At 33.9% G+C, this 24284-nt stretch overlaps 1 protein-coding gene across 1 annotated transcript in view; it reads right to left on the reverse strand.

Moving 5' to 3' along the window:
• Window positions 1–516: 516 nt before the first annotated feature.
• Window positions 517–24284, reverse strand: part of Gdap2 (ganglioside induced differentiation associated protein 2) — a 61275-nt gene continuing 37507 nt past the window's right edge. Inside the window, exons 9-14 of the mRNA XM_026407285.2 lie at window positions 19154–19230; window positions 18363–18439; window positions 15391–15530; window positions 13713–13767; window positions 4772–4915; window positions 517–941 (exon numbers count right to left, since the gene is read on the reverse strand). Of these exons, the coding sequence (XP_026263070.1) occupies window positions 894–941; window positions 4772–4915; window positions 13713–13767; window positions 15391–15530; window positions 18363–18439; window positions 19154–19230 (541 nt within the window). The 3' untranslated portion in view covers window positions 517–893. The remainder of the gene's footprint in view (window positions 942–4771; window positions 4916–13712; window positions 13768–15390; window positions 15531–18362; window positions 18440–19153; window positions 19231–24284) is intronic.

The following is a 24284-nucleotide window of genomic DNA, read 5'->3' on the forward strand; positions in this document are numbered from 1 at the left end:
TGGAAAAAAGCCAATGACTAGGTTCCGGGACATTTTTTTACTGCAACATACTTCCTCCATTGTCCTCGTACACAACTCAAGAGACACCGAGCCAAACAAAATCCTTCAAGACTCTGGAAGACAGCACGCTCCTGAGGGATGAATGATGAAGTCGTGGGATATGCTCGTAAGACTGCTAGCAGGTGCACTCCTTTTGAATAAGATCAAATTATCCTCGATTGTCAGAAAAAGACTGAAGATATAGTCTTCTTGTTTCCCTACACTGTTAAAACAGTGGCAATCTTACTAAATTGTATGATCTTAAATCCTAGTCTCAACTTATGTAGTCAATTTGCAAGTCCTACATTTTGCTAATGATGTTTATGTTTTTCAGCAGAATATTTCTACATTTTTGGTCCCAGATAATTTTCTTACAACTAGGTTATATGTATAAAATATAATGGTATTATCAGCAGGATCTAAAGCAGACAGTGCATCCAGTCAGCATACATTGGTTAAATATATTTCAAGAAATATTTAAATACACAAAGGAAGCGTGCAATGTTTAAGAGAAGACATGAACATTGTTGGTGGCTTATGCAATGGAGAATCCGGTGTCCTTCAGGAAACTGAAGATACTCAAAAGTTGCTCCCCAATTCCTATTATCAACACTCTAAAAATGAACATTTCCACTTGATACAAATATACAAATTTAAAATGTGTGCAGTTCAGAATGGCCTACCATTTTTAGATTGCTTATGTGCCAGAAAATATAGTCAATAAAAAAATACCAGAGAGGTGGGGACAAAAGGCTCTCTGGATCTGTACAGCAAAAATGAACATCACTTTAATAGGTAGTGATTTGTGGAAGAAGTGGCATCCTTGGAATCAAGAAGCACTAGAAGATGGCAGGTCACAAATCTGGTGATGGGGGGTAAGATGTGTAGTAAGGCCCATTTTCCTGTGGAAAGAAAAACAGACAAGAACAATAAGTAACAAGACCAATTTCACTGGAAATGTGAAAGAAAGGAATGTATAGTCAACAAGGTAGGGTGTGTAAAATGTCTAGTACATGTCTGGCACTGAGCAGCCCTCAGCTGTTAGAGTAGTTTCAGGGCAGTGAGTCAGAGTTCATGTAAAATAAATAGAAGCAATAAAATGATAATATGCTTTGACAATGCCAATTATTGAATATTCCGTATGTGAGACATGGTTTTTCACTATCATTTTAAATCCCCATATAATTCCATGCAGTAGGCAATATCCTCATTTCACACAAGAGGAAAATGATCACACATATCACATAATTCACCTAGTCACCTACCAGTATCCAGCAAAGCCTGGATCTAAACCCAAATCTACTTGAATATAACATGCAGATTCTTTTCTGTTAGAAAGTGTTGTCTCACTGTGTGCCAAATCTTAATACAGTTATGAAACAACAACAAAATTATCTCTGAGGAATGTAATGACTATAACTCTGGGCAGAAGTGAGTCTTCTTCATGACATACCCAAGTGGCAAAGCTTATAACAATTATAGTTATAAGGGAATTTATTTCCATCCCCAAATGGAGAATTAAATGCCAGAACTTTAATGTCAAATGAAGAAAGCAACAAATCAGAGCAAGGAGAAAATGTTTGGCCCATACTTTGGCTGATTTTATCTTAATAAAAGCCAAGACAAGTTAATTTTATGGTAGGAGGATCCTAGATGAGATTTAATGAGACTTAAGTTTTCTCATTTTTAAGAAAGTTTCTTATTTTTAAGAAAAGTATTTCTTTGACAATGAACTTATTTTCAATAAAACATAAACAAAATGTTTGGCATTAATGTATAACAATAATTAGAAATGAACAATGAGAAGTAAAATGAAAATAGATTGCTTCATAGTATATTTACATTATAATTACAATATAATTATGGAATAGGAGTTGACACTGGTGCTATAACCAGGAAAACAAGATATTAAAAAAAAAATGGCTTACATAGAAACACCCTAGGACTAGCTACATATCTAGAAACTTGAAATAAAACCTTTTTCATTTTAGCACTTCCTGTCAGGATCTGTCAGTAGCCAATCCTGATTCTTCAATATACACGGAAGCTATGACAAAGAAACATTCCCTGAAGAGAGAAATCTTTTCTGAAGTTCATCTGAAAAGAAATGGTTTACTGATTGACTTTAAAAGTTCTCCATTCTATTCTACCCCCATACTTCCTTAGGTTTCTCATATCCATGTTGAACTGCCGTAAATTAAGAAGGTCAATTTTATATGTAAGGCCACAAATTAGGACTCACATTAATCTCACAAGGGACTGTGAAACAATCAAATATTTTTTCTATTTATGGAAATAATCATAGAAATTTTTAAAAAATTGTTGCCAGGTAAGATTGTATACTCTCTGACTGTATTCATAAAATTACTGACTAGCCCCTTTTCTGAAGTGGCTTCAGTATCATTTTTACATAGATAAAAATTATCTTTTAAATACCTTGAAAGGTCTCTTTCAATCCTATAGAATTTATGTCACTCTTCAAAGTCATAAAAATCCCAGACAAGGGATTTTTCTAAACCTACATCCACCATGACTTCACTGCTTCACCCAATAATAAACCTACTATGTGCAAGGCACAATTGAACATGGTAATAAAATAAATTGACTCCATACTTGTTTCTTTTCTTCAGTCCTATTTTTAATTCTTCCCATGCACTAAAGGAACATGTTTCCTTACAAGTCAACATCCAACCACATTCTGGTATCTCATCTCTATGTCCCACAGGGCACATCAAACCTAATGTGTTATAGAATAACATACTGCCTGTCCCTTCCACTCAGTCTCCCAATGCTTTTCCTTCATATTGATTCTCTGGGGTAATGGCAGCACCACACATCAAGTCTCCTAAAGCATTTACTTTCTGCTTCATCTGCAGTGACTACTTACTTACCAAATCCTGCAGATTTTATTTCCTAGTGTCTATTTCTAAATATTTCTAAAATATTTGAATCTCCTCTGACTATATTTATAAAATTACTGACTAGTTCCTCTTCTGAAGTGGCTTCAGTATCAAATGCATCTTACCACAGTCACTATCACTGTCTTTTGTTTTATTTTTCCTCTGGCTTCACTAATAGACTCAAATCTCCTTGCCTATCTCCCTCTAGATTCATTCTCTCTGCTGTTTCTGTATTTAGCTTTCTAAACAGGAATGCAACAGCAGTTTTTCTTTGCAGAACACTCTCCACTGACTAAGCCAAGACCTGCAACATAATGTGTAAAGTTCCAGGATCTAGTGATCTGCCTGCCCTTTCCTCATCATCTCCTGATACCCTGTTTGGCTTCTTCCCCATTTTATGCATCTCTCTGGCTTCGATATACATATGACCTAATAAGTCAATTAATAGTTTGGAGGTTATTATATTTAATTTTAATTAATTATATCTGTATTACATATACCAAAAAATAACAAGAAAGCTACACAAACATCCAAAACAAACCAGAAAAACACCAAATCTGAGTGTGGTGGAGTTTTAACTAATATTTAATAAAAACTTACTTTACAGACCCTTAAGAATAAAGAAAATGCTTAGGCCTTAAATAAACAGTCCTTAAGGCTTTCTAACCAATTACTCAACTTATATATTTTTACCCCAGAAAATAAATTATAAATACAGACACTAGCTTTGAATTGTCATTCCAACTTGTTGGTATTAAAATGTTCTTTGGTGCCATCATATTTATTGTGATTAAGAACACTGAGTGCAGTTCAAAGCATAACAATAAGGCCACTTTTTACTCCAACAATCTGCAGTAAATAAAAAGTGATAGTTTTTTTCCCTACCATATATTCAACAATCTTTGTATTTATGATCCAGCTGTTCCAATTACAAATCCTCTCTTTGCAACAGCCAAACATGAAATTTTATTAGCTATTAGAACATATTAAACACTCTGCTCTTCACATAAGGGGAACAGAAATCACAGCTGAAGAGAGAGAAATGTTGGATAGAAAATGTGTTACAGGATTTTTAATTGACTATATGCATGTTACACAATAATTAGGGGAGAATAATTCATTTCAAACTTAATATAACTATCAAATACATTCTTTGGTTCATGTATAAAGACATGTAATCAGCAATAGTTAAACGATGAGCTTGCTGAGCTTCTTGCCAAGCATGTTACTTTCTTTTTTTTTCTTTTTTTGTTTTTTAATTACTGAGATGATCTTGTGAATTAATACAATGGAATAGAATTTTGGTGAAATTCAAGAGTAGTGCTTTAGTGGTTGAGTAACAGATCTATAAATGTACCTATAAATAATGGCAATATAATTTGTTGATGCTCTTAAAAACATTACACCAAGTGTAGGAAAATAAAAGTTTTAGCAAGGGTAAAGACTATTAAGATAGGCTGATTATATTATTGCTGAGAGTGGACAAAAACTAATTCTGACTGGTTATATAGCTGAAAAGTCATTCAATCTAAAGAAAATTAGGCAGAGGTACTTGTCTCAAATGTGGTAGAAAACTGACTAAAGTACCAAGGGATGCTTCAAACTCAGAGCAGAAAAATCTCACATTGAAATGTTTATCTGGAAAAAAACCCTCTTGGGACAAAGACTTTTCCTCAAATTATTGTAGGAAAAGAATATTAGTAATATTATCAAGCTTATTAAAACACACTATGCTACATCAGTATCTTCTAATGGTAGAATGTTGTGATCACAGAAACAGCTGTATAGATATTTACTATACTACACAAAGAGTGAGATTGAGACGTACTTACCCTGGCATCATATTCAAGGACAAAGGGAGGAAAGTCAATTTGTTCCGGTGATATGGCAGAAAATAGCTGGTGTAGGCTGTCCACATGGTGGATTTTATCCTTCAGTCCTGAGACAGAAAAGGTGGTGAAAAACCATGTTGATACCTGATTAACAGAAGAGAAAAATATTTTAAGCTAATAGCCATAAAAAATGATTTTGAAAATTTATACTAGATAAAAACTATATTTCAAAATCTTCTAGTAACTGGCATTTTCCAAAGTGCAGTTTGTAATTCATCAGTGTGATATGCAATCACTTTAAAAGATTATGAACAACACTAGAAACAGAAGAAAGTAGAATAACAATTACTATGGACTGAAGTAAGGATAAGTTTTATTTCCATAACTTTTTGTTTCATTATATATATACACTCCTGTGTGTGTAGTATGCTTCTTCTGTGGGTGGCTGTCAAATCCACTGCATTATTTGCAATCACTGGTGCTCTGGTACTCTGAAAATGGTTAATATCTCCAAATCTCACAAACCCCTTTTATATCTCCAAATGAGACTGAAAAGGAAATTTTTGCCAGAATTTTAGGACAAATATATTTTTGGTTGACACTTGACATGTTGTCTTTTTCTTGAAGTAAATCAAAGTGAATCACCTGGAGAAGCAGAGCCACTTTGTTCATTTCACTGTACAATATATAAGTCTACATATGCTCCCCAAAAAGGAAAAATAAAGTGGGGGTGTGGGGGGAGACTTCTGCTAGCAAGGATAAGGTACATGATAGCTAGAACTTAACACCTACTCTTGGTTACCTATTTAAATCAGCAATCATAAATTAGCTCACATTTACTAACAGGTTACACAACAGTACTATGAGGTAGATGATATAGTTGCTAGCCCCATTTTATTAAGAAGTTGGTAACATGCATATGAACTTTCAGGGTACTGGAAAAACATACCACGAATAGGTAGAAACTGGGTACATTATAAATACATGTCACTTTGGGTGCTTACCACGGATGCCAATCATTTGGTTCATTTCTTTTTGGCACTCTATCATATTCTTCAGTGGTTGTTCCCAAAGCTTTTACATATCCCAGGCCCCTGACATGACATATGTCTTCATACTTACTTGTAAGAAGAGGCATAGAATAACAGAGAAAACACTAAACCTAGTTATTGCTATCAGAATCCTATTCGAACTTCCGAATAAGTACAAATCTCATCCTACCATTATTTCTCCCTTACCAATCCAAAGAGATTTTCCCTCGGCTATAATCATTTCTATAATCTCCCTGGTACCTAGCAGATGATACTAGAAGGATAATTGTATAAGGTACAGAAAGAGCCATGAGTTCGCAAGTATTTGTTAAAGAATGAATGAAGATAAGGTCTATTTTACAGTGGTGTCTATGGCCTGGGTCACTTTTCTACATCAGATATACCATCAATGATTGATAAAGGGCTTCAAATACCAGCAGTATCCTCTGTACTCTCTCCCCTCCCATTTTACCTATTTTATTTGAAGGGAGGCAATGGGCAGGTGCTAAGGGAAGTATTTGGCTTCACCAGAACCAAGTGAGTTTAACAAGTCACTGAATAACATGCCAAAATCAGTTTGTTTTAACACATCTATTATATACTTTATTGCTATAATTTTTTTTTCAGATTAGATGAGTTGAAAATTCCAGATTAGGAGCTCCATAATTCATCACAGAAGACACTATGGCGAGTTTTGAGATTCTAGAAAGAGCAAGAAAATCAAAGATCATAGGGGTAGAAGAGGGAAGAAACCTCAAGGATGTGTTAGGAGGTACTGTTGTGCAAGGAGATAAATATCCACAGGTGTGTGCTAAGAACTGACCTGGGGTTGTATGTGACAGGATAACTCATATGTCTTTTCTTTTAAAGAGAGCTAAGATTCTAATAGAGCAGCTAGATCATTAATAACTAACAATCTAATCTTAACTACGTAAGGCAAAGCTTGCTACATGTGATGAATGGTCCAAAGGAAACATGTGAATACCTATTATATGCAAATAGCTCTGCTACTTGGAAAAGATCTAAAATATGGAGCTAAGAAGCTATGCAGGGAATTTCTGTGTCACGGTTTCTTACCTTGGATATTTTTACATGCTTTCCATTTAGCCCTTGATACTTTTTCCTTCAATTCTTTGCCTGGCTAATTGTCCTTGAGAATTCATAACAAAATTTGTCTCCATGAGGAAGCTTTCTTTGACCACCCTCTATCCAAAGCTGGCAAGGAATCTTCATTCTAAGTGTCCTGACAAAGCTGTTTTTACTCATATTACTGTGTAATAATGAACACTGTGTATTGTATTAGCTAATCTCTAAATAGACTGTAGGCTTCCCAATATGGGGACTGCCTTATTCAATGTCATATTCCTATATACTTGCAATAGCTAATATACAACATTAAAGGAATTTAGTGTTTTTTTGAATCAAAGAATAGATTTATAGGAGTCTCTGGCCTTACTATTTAGGAATGCTATAATGTTCCTTCATTTTACAACAAGAGTAAATTACACTTTAGTCTGGGCATAGTTTCTCCATCTATAAAATGAAGAAGTTCCACATAGTGATTTTTAAAGTCTCCCTCAAGTAATACAATTCTTTAAGAGGACTCTTACATATTTAAAAAACAACAACAACATTATACTGATATGGTGGGGTGGTGGTGATGGAAGAGAGAGAGAGAGATTGGGTTGGGGAAGAACAGACACTGCTCTTAGGAATACAGTTTTTGAAAGAGGAACAATTCTCCCTGACATTTTCTCCCATTACATCTTTTACATACTCCAGGTATTGGTAGGAGAAAATTTCTCAAAAATATAAGTGGAAAGTAAGTTAAAAGTTTTCAGGGAGACCCAATAGCATTGTCTTTACCTTTTTTTTTTTAAGTTTTCGAGTTTTATATAGCTTAACTTTAAATTTTCTGTATGTTTATAATGTAAACTAACAGACATTAATTTAAGTACTTTCACTACTTAGTATCTACTACTTTAAAAGTCAAGAAAATTTAAAATTTGGGAAAGGATTATTGATATATTTTGTGAGTTCTACGCATTCTTTCACTCAACTATTCAAAAATGCAAAACCAAAAATGCAGGATCACAAAACAATCAATATAAGCTATGAAAAGACAGTACACATGTGTGTCCTCAGATAATCTGCTAGGGCCAGAATCAATGGTGGGTTTAAATTCTATTAGTAAACTACAAAGAAGAAAAAGAGGAGTGATTTATACAAGCTGTCAATTTAATACCTCTTAGGGTGGAGTGGCCTAGAAAAGATCTGAACTATATGGAAATCACAATTGTGTGATTTGATGGTTTTATTATCAATTAATTTCATCTCCTAATTGCAAACACTCTATTTGTAGCTTTGATTTACTATAAAATAATGGTGGGTCTTATTACACATGGGTCTTATTCTCTCATTTTCTCCATTTCCCAAAATTATTTATCTATCCCTATATCCATCTATCAATTCATCTTATTTTTCTGCTATATTTCCAAGTATAAACTGCAGATATCAGCAAACTTTCCCCAAATACAGTACTTATGTCTTTAATTAGTTTAATATTGTTAAGTTTCTTTGCTATAAATTTTCAGTCAATGAAATGAAAAGTGTACTTTTGCTGTCAAGCAGATATACAAGACTCTATAAACAAAACTCCTATTAAGGTCAAAAACATTGTCCTCACCCCAGAAAGTTCCATCATGGCCCTTTTCTTCATTCTCCATACCCTAGAATTAAACCCATGATTTTTTTTTCTACCACAGATTAGTTTTGTCTGCTTTGGAACCTCAAGCATGAATGGAATCACACAGCTTGACTTTTACGTAACATTTCTTTAAGTTTATATAAGATATAAGATTCATCATCCATACTGTTGTGTGTTATCAGTAGTAAATGTTTTTTTATTGCTAAGTAATTTTCCATTACAAGAATATACCACAGTTTAATTATTCATGATCCTATTGACAAACACTAAAGTTGTTTCTAGACTTTGGGTATTATAAAAAAGCTGCTATAAACACTGCTGTAGAAGTTTTTTTGTGTGTATAGGTTTGTACTTCACCTGGGCATGTACCTAGCACTGAAATTGCCAGAGGATAGACTGGGTATATGATTTGTTCATAAGAAACTGCCATAGTTTTCTGCGCAGTGGTTGCACAAATTTCTCACTTCCACTTGTGATATAGGGAATTCCAGCTGCTCCAAGACACTGGCAATGTTTGGTATTGTCAATCCTTAATTTTAGCCATTCTGGTGGCAGTGTAGTGGCATTTTATTGTAGTTTTACTGAGATACAACTGCATATATTTAAAATGTACAATTTAAGTTTTGACAAACACATACAACCCCCCACTTCCATGAAACCATTATTATGACTAATAAAATGAAAAATACCCATCATTCCCAAATATATAGAACCATACAGTATGTACTCCATTTTGGTCTGGCTTCTTTTACTAAGCACATTTCTGAGATTCATCTATGTAGTTGTACATATCAAGTTTGTGGTTTTTATTGCTGAGTACTATTCTAGTGTATAGATATACCAGACTTTGGTTATCAATTCTTCCAGTGAAGGGCATTTGAGTTGTTATAGTTTTCACTATCACAAATGAAGATGTTGTTAAGTATTTGTGTATAGTCGGTTCTTATATGAATGTTTTCACCTGGCTTGGGTAAATGCCTAGAAGTGGGATGGCTGTATCACATAGTAGACGATGTTTTAGTTCTTAAACAGACTTCCAAGTTGTCTGCCAAAGTACCTATAGCATTTTAAATTTTGATCAGCACTGTGAGAGTGTAATAATAGGAGTGTAATGATACCTCAATGGAGTTTAATTTGTATTTCTTAATGACTAATTAGGTTGAACATGTGCTCATATGAATATCATATTTGGTGAAGTATTTATACAATCTTTGCCTATTTTTAAACTGAGTTTTTTACTAATTATTTGTTTTTTAAGTTTCATTTTTTCCATATTTTTATTGGGGCAGTATAGTTGTAAATAATGGTGGGATTTGCTGTTATATATTCATACATGCACGCAATATAGCAATATAATTTGGCCAATCATTCCCCAGTATTTCCCCTTTACCTCCCCTTTTCTCTTTCCTCTATTCTACTGTGATCTCCCTTTGATTTTCATGAGCCACTCCCTACCTTTTTTTTTCTTCTCTAGCTTCCACAAATGAGAGAGAACATATGACCCTTGACCTTCCAAGCTCTCACTTAACATAGAATTTTCAAGTTCTATCCATTTTCCTGCAAATTACCAGTTAATCTGTTGATAGACACCTAGCCTGATTCCATAGTTTGAATATTGTAAATTATGCTGTTATAAACATGGGTATGCATGTATTACTCTAGTATAATGGCTTTAATTCTTTAGGATAAATACCAAGGAGTAATACAGTTGGGTCGTATAGTGGTTCCATTCCTAGATTTTTGAGGAACCTCCATATTGATTTCCATAGTATTTGCACCAATTTACAGCCTTACCAACAATGAATGTGTTCCTTTTTCTCCACATTGTCTTCCTAATTACTGGTTGTGAGACTTCTTTATGTCTTAGATACAATCCTTATCAGGTATATGGTGTACGCTGATTTTTCTCTTAGGCTGCAACTTGTCTTTTTATTCTCCGAACAGTGTCTATTAGAGAGCAAACACCCAGTTCTTTTTTTCTTTTTTTAAATGGATTATGTTTTTGGTATTATATTTAAGAAATATTTGCCTAACTCAAGGTCACAAAGATTTTCCTTTTATAATTTCTTCTGAAATTTAAAGTTTAAAATTTTACAGTTAGGTCTTTCTTTATTCTGTTCCATTGATTTGTCTATTTTTGTGCCATTATATCACCATCTCATGTACTGTAGCTACAGAATAAGCTTTCAAAGCAGGTGGTGTTAGTTCTCTTTGTGTTTCTTTTCCAAATGGTTGACTATCTTAAATTCCTAGCCTTTTCCCATGAATTTCAGAGTTAATTGGTCAATTTCTACCAATATACTGACTTAAATTTTGGTTGGGATTGGAACTAGATTTATATATTTATCAAGAAATAATAATATTAAGTTTTCCAATTCACAAATATAGTACAGGTTTTCATTTATTTAGGTCTGCAGTTTCTCCATTGGTGTTCTATAGCATATAAAACTATACAGAATGTAAGTCTTTTACATTGTCAAATTTATTTCTATGTACTTACTTAATATTTTATCCTCATATAAATGATATGTTTTTAAAATTTCAATTTGATCATCAGTTGCTAATATATACATTTTATTTGTGTGCTGAGGATTGAACTTAGGGGCACTTAACCACTGAGAAAAATCCCCAATCCTTTTTTATTTTGAGACAGTGACTCACTAAGATGCTTAGGGACTTAAAAAATTGCTACTTTGAACATTACTTAGCATATCATGGTCCCTCATGTGATACCTACATGAAGGCCTAGATGAAGGCACCTAACGAGCAGTTCAATGCACAGATCTAGAGCCTAGAAATGATGATAACAGCTAACTTTATTGAGGGACCATGATATGCTAAGTAATGTTCAAAGCATTTTACATGTAATAACTCACTTCATTTTCCCAATGACCTATGACCCTATTATTACCTCCATTGCATAGAGGATGAAAGTAAAACACAGAAAGATTACACCATGTGGCTAAGATGATAAACTGGTGGTTGGTAGAGCAAGGATTAGAACTCAGGTCATCTCAAACCATGTTTCTAAACATCAGGATTCCTCAACATGTAATTGGGGATTGCATATAATTTGAAGGGTTTCTGAAAACACAGAGATGAAAAAAAGATACAGAATGAAAGGTGAGGGTAGAGGACTTGGGAACATTAGCGTTCAAAGGATGAGTAGAGAAAGAAGGTCCACAAAAGTGACTAAGAAGGAGCAGCTAGAAGCAGGGAGAACCAGGTGAGGTAAGTTTCAAAGAAGCCAAGATAAAATGTTTCACAGAAGTGACCAACCATTGAAGGCTGTAGGGAAAGCAGGTAACATAAAGACAGAAAAGCATTTACTGGATGTAGTAACACTGATTATCAGTGATTTTTGGGTGAACAGCTTTAGCAGGCACAATGGGATCAGAACAGATCAGAGTAATTTAAAGTATATGAAAAATGGAGATGGTGACTATAAACCATAGATTAACTAACAAGTTCTGGCTGTCAAGGGGAACAGACTAACAGATGCTGTGGCATGTTTAAGAGTTGGTGATTTAGATCTGGCAAAGTGAAAGAGGAGAAAGACGTTAATTGCTGAAGAGATATTCCCAAAGAAATGGAAACAAATACTCTGTAGTTAAGAGTGTAGAGGCTGGGCACGGTGGCACTTGCCTGTAATCCCAGCGGTTCTGGGATGCTGAGGCAGTGGGATTGGAAGTTCAAAGCCAGCCTCAGCAACAGTGAGGCGTTAAGCAACTCAGCACGACCCTGTCTCTAATAAAAATACAAAATAGGGCTGGGGATGCGGCTCAGTGATTGAGTACAATAACAACAACAACAACAACAACAAAAGAGTGTATGCTCTTAGATTAAAATGCCTAGATTCAAATTTGGCCAGTATTTGCTACTACTCATTGTTGGTCACCTTGTGGGAATCTCGTAATATAAATATTAATTCCCTTTTGTGTAAAATGGGAATTCTACCACTCTCTATTTCCTAGAAACATTGTACGGCTTAAATAAGATAATGCATGGAAAGAATTGGCAGATAGTAAGTGCTCAAAAAAACCAGCTACAGTTATTACTATGGGAGCCAGAGCACAGGTAGAGGCAGTATCCATTGTTAAGAAGGAGCACTTTTTTTTTTTTTTTTTTTTTTTGTGAAAGGGAAAAGGGAGGCAATGATAGAAACAGATGGCAGGTGAGTTTGATTTGGGAGGAAGAAGGCAGAAAGTTATCTATGATGGTTTCAATTTCTTGATTGAGAATGAGGCAAAGCTACCTGTTGGGAATACGGAAAAGCTGGTAGGACGGGACTTGAGGAGATTAGCAGGTCACTCTGGGACACTGTCCAGTGAAACATCAAAATACCTCTACCAGTGAAAGCAACTCTGAGTCTGGCAAGACTGCAACTCCTCATGCCGTGTGATTTCTCCACCAGTGTTCTTCAACTCAGGCGGAGAAGTGAAGAAAGCAGAGCAATGGATTAGGTCAAGCTGAGGTTTCATGGGCAGGTGTGACAAAAGAGTAAGAGGTCACAGGTTAGTTTAGGCATTGATAACAGAGTCTGAAGTGATGCAAGGTGTTTTAGGATAGATAGGGAAGAATAAAAAGCAAGAAGGATGGCATTTTCAGAAAAAGTAAAAGGACCAAGGGACTAAATGTCTTGATGAAGTTAAGGCGTCAGATCAGATAATAGGAATAAAACTGTGAGCAAGACAGCTATATTCTAGGACACATGGATCTTGCAAGCTAACATAAGGCAGAGAATTAAATAGTCAGAACAAAAGCATAACAATGATAGAAGACTATGGGACTTTAAGGGATATGATGCAGGAGTATTTATTACCTATAGGATTAATCAGGGAAGGCTCTGTGTAGACAATAACTATTGAATCAAGATCTTAAGGAAAACAGGAGTCAGCCATAAGCAGAGGAGTAAGTATATTCCATATTGACAGCATGAGCAAAGTCCAGATGAACAAAGAGCAACAAGAGGCACAGGTTGAGAAGTTAAAGGCTTAAAAGGTTGCTCCAAAAGATACTAACATCACACACAACCAAAACATTAGGACAACAACTTGGGATCAATTAAAAAGGAAGGGCAAACAAACAATTAGCAGTTACAATGGTGACAGCAATGATTAAAATGCTGAAACTTTTACCTTAATATTCAGAGCATGCAGTGCATTTAGGAGTTAGCGCCCCCCCCCCAAAAAAAATACCATACCTTTGAACGAAATGTTGGATGAACAAAATAAACAGCCTTCAAATTCCTCTTGTATCTAACCAAAACAAACAAACGAAAGGGTCAATAAGTCATTCCTAAAACCAGTCACTATTACAGAAATTAACTCATATATATATATAAATATATTCAGGGAGGTTAAAAATATTTTAGAAGCAACTCTGTGTATTGAATTTTAGGTGAAATTCTGAGAATATTTCATCACTTAAAATGTCTGTTTTACAGAAAACACTAAGTTTCTGTGGGCTGTGAGAGAGACCCTACCATCTAAAGGTAACACAAAATTAAATAAACTTATGTTTAACACATTTATCATGTGTTGTTTTTTTATATAGTGATAGAATCACTTGGAATCAGATAAAATAATTAAATAACATTCAAACCACTTAAAATTTCAGCAAAAATTAGAAACTAGAAGTTTCCATGGTCATATTTCAACAGAGTTTACAATATCCCACATATAGTATAATGGCTTTCTTTCTTAATACTTGTAATAATTCTGTGAGATGAGTACTATTATTGCCTGTTTTAACCCTCTTAAAATCATGCAGCCATCCAGTAAAGCCAGAAAATAAGCTCAGGCCATACTGCTCCAGAATCATACTTATCCACTATTTCATCTAGCTTTTCTAAAAGGTGTGTGTGAGATTTTTTTTCCCAACAGTTCAACAATTATTATTGAGTCACATGAGGCTATTGGTAAGAACTTCAGAGAAATAGTATAAACTGTTCCTTTCATAGCTGAGGCCTATTCCAAATTAAAGAGCTGGTTAGTGGCAGAAGGACAAAAAGAGCAGCATTAAGTTTCCATTTATATACATATATGCACACACACACCCCCCTCACATTCAGAGAAGTTAAGACTGTATTTATTAGATAATGAAAACATTAATCTTGTTAATTAATCTGAGATTTAATGGGAGGAGCAAATCAGCTATAAATTTATGGTAATTTTCCTTCTTTGTACCCTAGTTGTAAAATGTAATCTATGAAGACACTGTGATGCTAAAAATAACAAAATAGTTACTAGGAGCGTAAAGTGCCATTTTTATTTGGAAATACATTAATGAGAAAAGTTTAAAATATTACATTTGATCTTGCTGTGGAGGGGTGATATATATTTTCCATTAAATTTTCAATTGTCATTTCATGGGTAATATGGTTTAACATAAATAAATTTTCCAGCTCCAAGTTAGTAGGTAGTTAAGTCCAAACTCTGCATTTACTATTGTGAGTCCTTGGACAACACACTTCACCTTTCAGAATGTCAATATTCTCCTATCTTTCAAATTTCTCCTAACAATCTCATGGATCATTAGATCAAAGCAAATAATGTTTACATAAGTTATATTGGTAAGTATGATATACCATAAAAATAAACAGTAAGTTTTTATTACTTACACAAAGATTGGCCCCAATCCTCTTTAAGGTATTTAAAAGTGGGAAAATAATACATATAAATCTAATTAATTAATTCATTTAATCAATAAATGCAAAATAAATCTGTTAAAGAGGGCCTATAACTAAAATACTAATTTATATGATAAAAATATTTCATATGAAATACCCTTTCATAGAATACATTAGAATGTTTGCAATTGCTTCAAACTAGAAAATAAAGAAACTACATCTCCCTTTATAATTTACAAAAATAACTAACTTGACATCAACAACATCGTAGAGTTTCTTCAGGAAATCAGAGTCCAGGTGATTGTATTCGCTGGTCAGTGTGTGAAAATATACTAGCACATATTCTTTCACAGCAATGTGATCCATTACATGGATGAAATATAAGAGAGCCTGGAAGAAAAAGGAGGAGTAATGAACATTTTGCACAGTAGTTTATTTACAGAGGCCGAGAGAGGGAAAAACCCAAAGACTAATCTATGCCCCAGTCATTGCAGATGAACAGGCCAGGGTGATGAACATCAATTTTCTTTAAAAATATCTTCAGGAAAGTGAATCATCCCAGAATTTAGTAATTCTTACAAAAGCTATGGTACAATCCCTTTCTGTTTTATTCTAAATGATAGAAGAGAATAAACAGTCTATGTTTTGTGAAATAACTTTCCATATGTTGAAAAAAATTTATTTTTATTTTTTTAATTCTCTTTTAGTTGTAGATGGACACAGTGCCTCACATGTGCTAGGCAAGCACTCTACCACTGAGCCACAACCCCAACCCCTGGAAAGAATTTTTGAGTCAACTACCAGGTTTCTTCTCTTTTGAATAAAGATATCAGAATCTTTAGAAGTAGAATTCTTACACTTTTAACAATTCTTGAACTTTCTGCCTGGATTTGATCAAAGTCCTTGTAGTCTCTACTCAGATATAGACTCATGGCTTTGATGTAACCAAAGGATTACTATAAAAGAATATAATTAGTGCTTTATGTGACTCACTTTAAGGGCTAATTTCTTAGCATTTTTAATGCTGATCTAAATGAGGAAATTGGAACAAGTTTCGATGGTAGGTAGCAAGAGGTTGGGTAGCATTTCTAGTGCTCAAAAAGACTAAAGTTGGGCTGGGATGTGGCTTAAGCGGTAGCGTGCTCGCCTGGCATTCGTGCGGCCCGGGTTCGATCCTCAGCACCACATACCAACAAAGATGTTGTGTCCGCCAAGAACTAAAAAATGAATATTAAAAATTCTCTCTCTCTCTCTCTCTCTCCTCTCTCACTCTCTCTTTAAAAAAAAAAAAGACTAAAATTTTGTTTGACGCAGTTTGAAAAGAGAAAAGTATTCCACTACAAGAAATGTAAGAAAACACTAAAAACAAAAACAGAGATCCAATATGAGCAGGGCTGGTATGACACAGTGGTTTAACTGTAAACAATTATAAGGAGGAAGCTAAGAGGTAACAACTAAAAGGATTACCATAGAACAGGCCGGTTTCCAATTCCTCCTCAGATGAGACCTTGGCTTTAACATGGAATAGGATCCAACTGCTATCAGAGCTGACAGAGTTGGGCATTAAGAAAATACAGTATCTTTCTAGTTGTTGCCTGGTTTGGACCTCACAATGTATCTTGTTATTTATATGAAATTTATATAATATCCAGGCTACCATGCAAGTACACACCAAAATCAAACAGAGGGATTTAAATTTTAATTGGTATTAGTCACATTATTTTCAAGAATGTGTGTCATACTCTTTAATAAGTACACAAAACACATAGTTGTAAATAGAAATTAAATAATGTAGTTTTCAACAGTTGGGCCTTTTCTCTGTGTGTGTATATATTTTTAAAGTTCTACTTCTCCTCTTACTAGACTTCCTCTTTGTATTCTTTCTGTCCACTTTTTACTCCCAAACCAGCACTATTAGGATACCCCTCTTTGCTTTCAAATTCCCCATCTTTAGCTTTTTTTGTCATTATAAAAAGGTATGATGAAAAAAATTATAAGATAAATTCTCTCCCAAACAGCAAAATCCATTTTGAGATATTTACTTCCAGTTTTTACCTTAATGCTTAAAAAAACCAAAGAAACAAAAACAAAAACTCAATTAATATCAGTTTAGATACAATTTACTGCACACTCTCTCCTACTGATATTATGTTGTAAACCTTTCTCTACTGTACTCCCCTCTATGATCATTCAGTTTAAGGGTCATAGAATATTCCATTTCTGAATGTGTCACAATAATCCATTAGATAATTAATTATAATTTACATTCAAATTTATAACTTTTTGCTATAAATGGACCTTTGAATAATATTCCAGGTTCAATACTTTCACATTTTTTTCTCCCTTCAAACACCAGTGATGAAGAATTTGAGGGCTTACCTGAAATACTTATTAGCTTTTGCAAAAGTGAATTTTATTTTACAATTATATATAATTTTGTATTTTTAGGTATATAATTTTTATGTGGTTAATACTTACTGATCAGTTAAAGTTATTTTTCCTCCTTTGTACTTTCTAATAAAACTGATATTCTAAGAAAATCTATATATTTATCTCATACATTTAATCATACTTTACCTGAATATTCCACTTTCGGCAATTTTCGGGCTTACACTTACTTCCGTACTTTGGATTATTTTCCTAGTACAATTTCTCATAAATGGAATTACTGGGTCAATAGGTGTGATCACTTTTATGTTTTTATTCATCTTTAATGACATTATTATTTACAAGTTCTGGCTAATTTTGAAAAGGACAAAAGAAATTTTGACTCACTTCTTTTGGGCTACTAATCAGTATGAGTATCTTATCAGTTGTTAGCTATTTTTTCTTTTAGGAATCATCTGTTTCTGTTCCTTGACCTCCAATGAAGGGATTATGAAATTATGCTACCTTGGGTAAACTACATTTTTGTTTTATTCTCTTTTAGACAGCCAAGTATTAATTTTCTTTTTTCAAAAGAGTCTAAATTTGATTTTACCTTTACAATACAGAATGGTCCAACCAAACACTTGCCAGTTATATCCGAAACAGAGCAGTCATGCTTTTGGAGATCATATTTCAGCTTTCTAGTACTTTAATACAGCTCACTCACAGAACCAGGCCTGCTTCCCTAATACACAGTTCAGCTTCACCATGTTTTTAGCCTTGATTCCCAATTCATATCCTACTTCTTTTAAAAATCAACACTATTTATGAACGAGAACCTCTTTTACAGCTTACCTTGTCCATATCTATCAATGTTACAGGAATGTTTCTTCCAACTACCACCATCACTGTGCGACCACAGTTATCCACACCTAGAAATAGACAATGTAATCAGCACCCAGAAACTTCATTATTGTCCTGGCTTTAACTACATAAAAAATATTCCACACATATTTAAAAGAATGACAACCAAGAAATCTGAGTTTCTCAAATTTCATCTTTAGATTTCTCTTACTGTAAACAAAACAACATTTTTTCTCTTTCTTTCCTTCTTTAGCTTTATGTGGTTTTGATCACTGCACTGACTTTTAAGATAAGACCTCTTAAAGATTTTAAATCGGGGATAATGTATGATATTTTTATAAATAACATTTTGTTCAAGCTTACCACAACTTTAAACAACATCAGTGATCTAGGAAAAACTAAATAGTGATCAAATCTGAAAATTAATGAGTACTGTCAGAAAAAGAAATATAATTAAGAAAGAAAGGAAATCTGGAAGCTTTTGCTGTTGTTATTATATATTTATGTAAGGTCTGAATTTTGTAATAGCAAGTATGTATAAAATACTTATAAAAGCATTTTTTTAAAGAAAAAGGACAAAAGGAAGAAATAAAGTTGGCAATATAGGACCATAAGTTGAAAATGTTATAGGTTGGTACATTATTTTTAAGATCTTGATAAAGGCCATAGACTATCTGCATTAGCACTAAAGAAATAGAGAAAAATCAACTCTTAAATAGCATGCTGGGTAGGATTCCTAATTCATGAAAAGAATAAGTCATCATATAAGTAATTACGCTTACCTGTTTGGTATAAGGCTTTCAAAGAAGCAATATCAGACAGATCCTCAGATCTTGCTTGACATAACCAGCGATTATAACTATACAAATAAAAGAGAAAATGATTAAAATAAATTTTTGCAAATTGATTTGCAAATGGGACCAGTTTTTAGTATATTTCCCCATCCCCCAAATTAATGTTTTATTAAAATAAGGAAGGAGTTAAAGAGGCCATTGTATCATGCAGAATTGTATGTTAATCGTGAGTTAGAGAGAAAACAAGGTGTTCAGACTATACAACTGAAAGAATCCTTATGATCAAATAAAGACTACATGGATAAATGGCTAAGCTATCAAGAACCTGAACTAACACTGTTTAAAAATACTATTATTTTCCTTTACTACAAAAATTCAAATAAAGAAAGCCTAAAACAATGCCAGATCTCTAAAACTGATGTTCACTCATTCAATAAAGATTTATGAGTGTCTACTCTATAAGAGGTACTGAGAATATTATAGTTAAGAGATAACAGGATCCCTGCCCTGAGGAGTTCACTTTTGAGAAAAACAGGCAAGTGCTACACATGTAATGTGGGACCACAAGAGAGCCAGGTAGTTTTGTGTAGGAAAGTCAAGACTTATTTAATGATTGGTTAATCAAACTAATTGTACTGCTACAAGATCATATGGATCACATTTGGTTTTGGCCTGGAGGATTTTAAAGCTAGAAGAAACAGTAAAGGTCTCAGAGGGAGAAGATTTGCAAAAGATTAATGGTCAAGTCAGTCTTAGAGTTGTGGCCAGTTCATGGTACAGTTAAATTTGAAGTTGAATTTGGGTCTCTAGATTTCTAGAAAGCTCAGTTCCCCGCCCCCTCCAAACTGTAGCTTTCAAGGTACCAAAATGTATCAAAACAATTTTGAAATGTTTGGGTCACAGATGGCAATATCCAATAACAAACAAAAAGAGCTCAACTGGGAGAGAGGAGACCTTAATTTTAATCCTATTGCTTCAGTGCAGTGTTACTGAACACAGATCTCAATTTCCTCATCTGAAAAAATGTTGCTTATGTGATACACCTTTCAGCTATAAACTACAATCACACAATTATGGATAGTTAACAGGAAGACTATTACATATAGATTATAATTAATAAGTAAATATGCCTGCTAGTTTTATATTATTTTTGAAAAACACACTTAGTATTGCATTAGTTCTACTGACTGCCTTCTTCAGTAGCATATCTACTGCCTCACATACTTGTTATTCTTTTTTTTGTGCGTGACGAGAACACATAAAATTATACTCTCAATAATTTTCAAGTATATAATGCATGGCTCTTAGTAATAATCACTCTATAGTACAATAGATTTCTTGAACTCATTCTTCTTGCCTCAGAGAAATTTTGTAACTTTTGATCAACATTTCTCCCCAGCTCCACTCCCCACCCTCAGCCCCTGGTAACTACTCTTTTACTCTCTGCTTTTATGGGTACAACGTTTTTAGATTGACATATAAGTGAGATCATGTGGTATGTGTCTTTCTTTGCCTGGCTTATTTTGCTTAATATAATGTCTTATATCTTTAATATAAAGGTTAAAGAACAAAATTACTAGCAGCTACATTAATCTGTTAAGGGATACACAATATCAAAACATGTTAATCATGATATCAAAAAACATGAGTGGGAGAGAATAAAAGCATAGAGGTTTTTTTTTTTTAAAAAGAATAATTCTACCATTTTCTAGTTGGTTTATGATTAAATCATCTCCATAAGCCTAAAGAGAAAAATATATCTACATTTATTAAATATCTTATGGGCACCAAAGGTCCTAGTTCAAAGTATATAATCATTCTTGGGTATCAAGATCCTACTTCAACAGTTGAATGTGGTGGATGCTAAAGACCCTCGTATAACATAGTGTAGTATGTGCATATATCCTATAAATAACCTCTTGTATACTTTAAATTATCTCTAAATTACTTATAATACAATGTAAATGCTATGTAAGTAGTTGCTGTACTGTATTTTTATTTGTATTACTTTTTATTATATTGTATACTTTTTATTGTATTACTTTTTATTGTTGTATTGTTAACTTTTTTTTCCTTGAACATTTTCTGTGGTTGGTTGAACCTGAAAATGTGGAACTCATGGATACAAGAAGGGACTCAATCTTTGCTGAATGAAATAACAGACATGACTATTATGCAACTATTTTTGAGGCTTGAGATGAAAAAAGACTCTTGGCTTCAGATAATTTAATGACAAATATATGAGACACATATTACAAAGACAATTAATTGTGTAATAAGACAGAATGAGACAAGCAACCCAACAGAAGTCTAGACTCTATCAATCAAATATGTATGCTGAGAAAGAAACCAGGGGTGGTGTGAGGTGGGGTAAGGAGTACAGGCCTGTCCCTCATAGCTTTGCAGAAATAACTACTTCCTTTTTTGTATTCCCCAAATTCCTCTGCTTGTCAATACAAGAGTTACTTACTTTTTACAATGTTTGCTTCCATTCTAATATATTCCCATAAGATAGGAATATATCTTACTTGTCTCTACAGTATTAAAAACAATAAAAAACCTATTATGTAATGAAAACTTTATCATGAAAAAAGCTGTGTTTATGGAAAAGAACTATATTCTTAATTTTTATAAATCTCTTTGATTTCTGCTAGATTCTCTTATCTGTTTCAGCATTTAATTTATTGCCTACATTACAGGTTAAGTAGCCTCCAGAAAATGTCACTGAAACTGAATGAGAGTGAAAAGGGAAAGTAAGTTTAGTAATAAGAAAATAGTTTGAACTCACAGACCTCCTCACACTTTTGAGAAGCACTATTTATTTTACTGTTAAAGCAAAATGAGCAGGTCATTGCCTTGGGTTTGTTTCTGTACCAGGAACCCTTACATAGGCACACCCACACTTAATTAAGAGGTCTTTCTTTATCTGATTAATTTTGGGAGAAACAACAACAACAACCATCACCACCACTACCACCAAATTGAACTTCAGCCAATCACAACCTGCCAACTAGATGGATCATATCCATATAAGGCGACAGTTAAGTAACTGACTTTGCTTCTGCATTGGGCCTGTAAAAGCCCGTTGCTCACACAGCTAGAGAAAAGCTCTCTGAACCTCTTCTGGTTTTGAGTGTTGCCTGAGTCATGAATCCTTCTTTGCTAGAATGAACAAATTTATTTTGTCTCAAGTTTTTATTTTAACATCAGTTATAAGTATTCTGCATTACAGATATAAGACAAGACCTCATCTTCAATCATCACACACATAAATATGAAATCAGAAATTGCTTGATTCAGGTATTGCATATCACTCAAGGGAACTGAATGGCAAAGGTGCTCTGTCTTTGTTTTCTGCTCTAAGGCTTTTGGATCCACAGGCTGCACTACAACTATGTGCTAACTTACATGCACAACTCTGACAGCTGTTCAGAACATCTGCTTCAAAGTGTCTTAAAGCCACTGGCATCGGAAGGTAGGTGTGGGTGACTCAAATGTTCAGAAATCAGGGACTACCTTATTTAAGTCCGTACCTAGAATATTATCTTAAAGAATAAGTGGCCAGTGTCTCCCAGAACCAAATGGAAAAAGTCACTATGTAACACATTTGCCCCTCCAGATCAAGGCTCTCCACCAGTACAAAGGGCAATGTTTTATAGAATATGTATTTCTTCCTAGAAGTTATCTCTTTTCTAGGGACTCCTTTCCAGGAAGTGTGAGCTCAGTAAATATATATTCATTTTAATAGTGGCTTGAACTAGTAGTTGTTAAGTGAAACAAATCAACTCTTTAGAAAAAAAAGAGATAAGAAATCAGCTCAAAGATACATTTAAAAGGTATGTGATATGTAATTATGTGAGAGAGAAAATATGTTGACTGATTTGAGAAAGGTAACTATGTAGTTCTTTCTTTCTGAATAGAAAAACAAAATAAAACAAAACAATATAACAAAAACAGAAAAATCTTTAGTCTTTTAAAACCCTGAACTTTATGTAAATAGGTTAAAGAAGGTAATAGAGAAGGGAGGTATGCTACAAATGGCCACTTTGAAGGCTCTTGCTCAATCAGCTGTGCCAATGGTCAGCCATCTGTTGGATCAGTTTACCCCATGTAAAGGGGTCACACAAGATCAATGATTTTGAATACAAGGTAATAAGAAGCTGCAAAAGGAAGATTTCTGAGTCCTTCTCATAAAGGTTCTGATTCAGGAGTTTTGGTGTGGGGTCCATGGACTTTTAACAAGCACCTCTGATGATTCTTACCGTTGACTATGAACTCAACTGTATCAGATGTTTCCCCAAATTCTTCCCAACTACAAAGTACTGGTGAGACCACAGAACATGAAAGTGTGGTTTCAGATGGTTCTGAAGAAGTTGAAGGACATCATAAGCAAGTTGCAAAGTCAAAACTATTTTCATAACAATACTAGCACATTATTTCCATTTTCACTGTGCTGATGTTAGCACTGTCAATGCAAAAGCAACTGTTGGGTAAAAATGGCTAGTAACAACCTTGCACAAATCAAGGCAGTGGCACCAAACTGTAGTGGCAGTCACTGGATTCTTCAATGCTAAATATTCCTGAGGGGAAAAGCCATTTTCATATAAGAATGTCTTTGATAAAAAGTAAAAGTTAATAATTTTATTATATCAACTGCAGAGAACATATCTTTTTAATATTAATGTGTGACAGAATGGGAAGAACACATAAAGCTCTTCTGGATACTGAAGTATGTGGATGTCTTGAAGAAAAGCTCTATGTGGTTATCTGAGCCGCAAATTGAACTAGCTACTTTTTTTCATGGAATATCACTGACTTCAAAGACTGGCTGACAAACTGGTCATACAACATGAATTGTTGCCTCAAAAATGAATAAAACAATCCTGTTATTTCAAGAAAAATAACCAAAAGTTTTTGATGACAATGATAAGACTCATGGTTACACAAAATACACATATATACACAGACACACACACATACACACACAAAATACCCTGGAAAATCTGTATTGGCATGCTTGACAGTTCTTAATAAAGTCCTCAATAATTTCTAATGAGGTTGGTGCTGATACTAGCAAATATATTTTGAAACTATATAATGAAATGTGTCAATATTAGAA

The sequence above is a fragment of the Urocitellus parryii genome, chromosome 11 (genome assembly GCF_045843805.1).
Source record: "Urocitellus parryii isolate mUroPar1 chromosome 11, mUroPar1.hap1, whole genome shotgun sequence".
In the NCBI taxonomy this organism is placed as follows: Eukaryota; Metazoa; Chordata; class Mammalia; order Rodentia; family Sciuridae; genus Urocitellus; species Urocitellus parryii.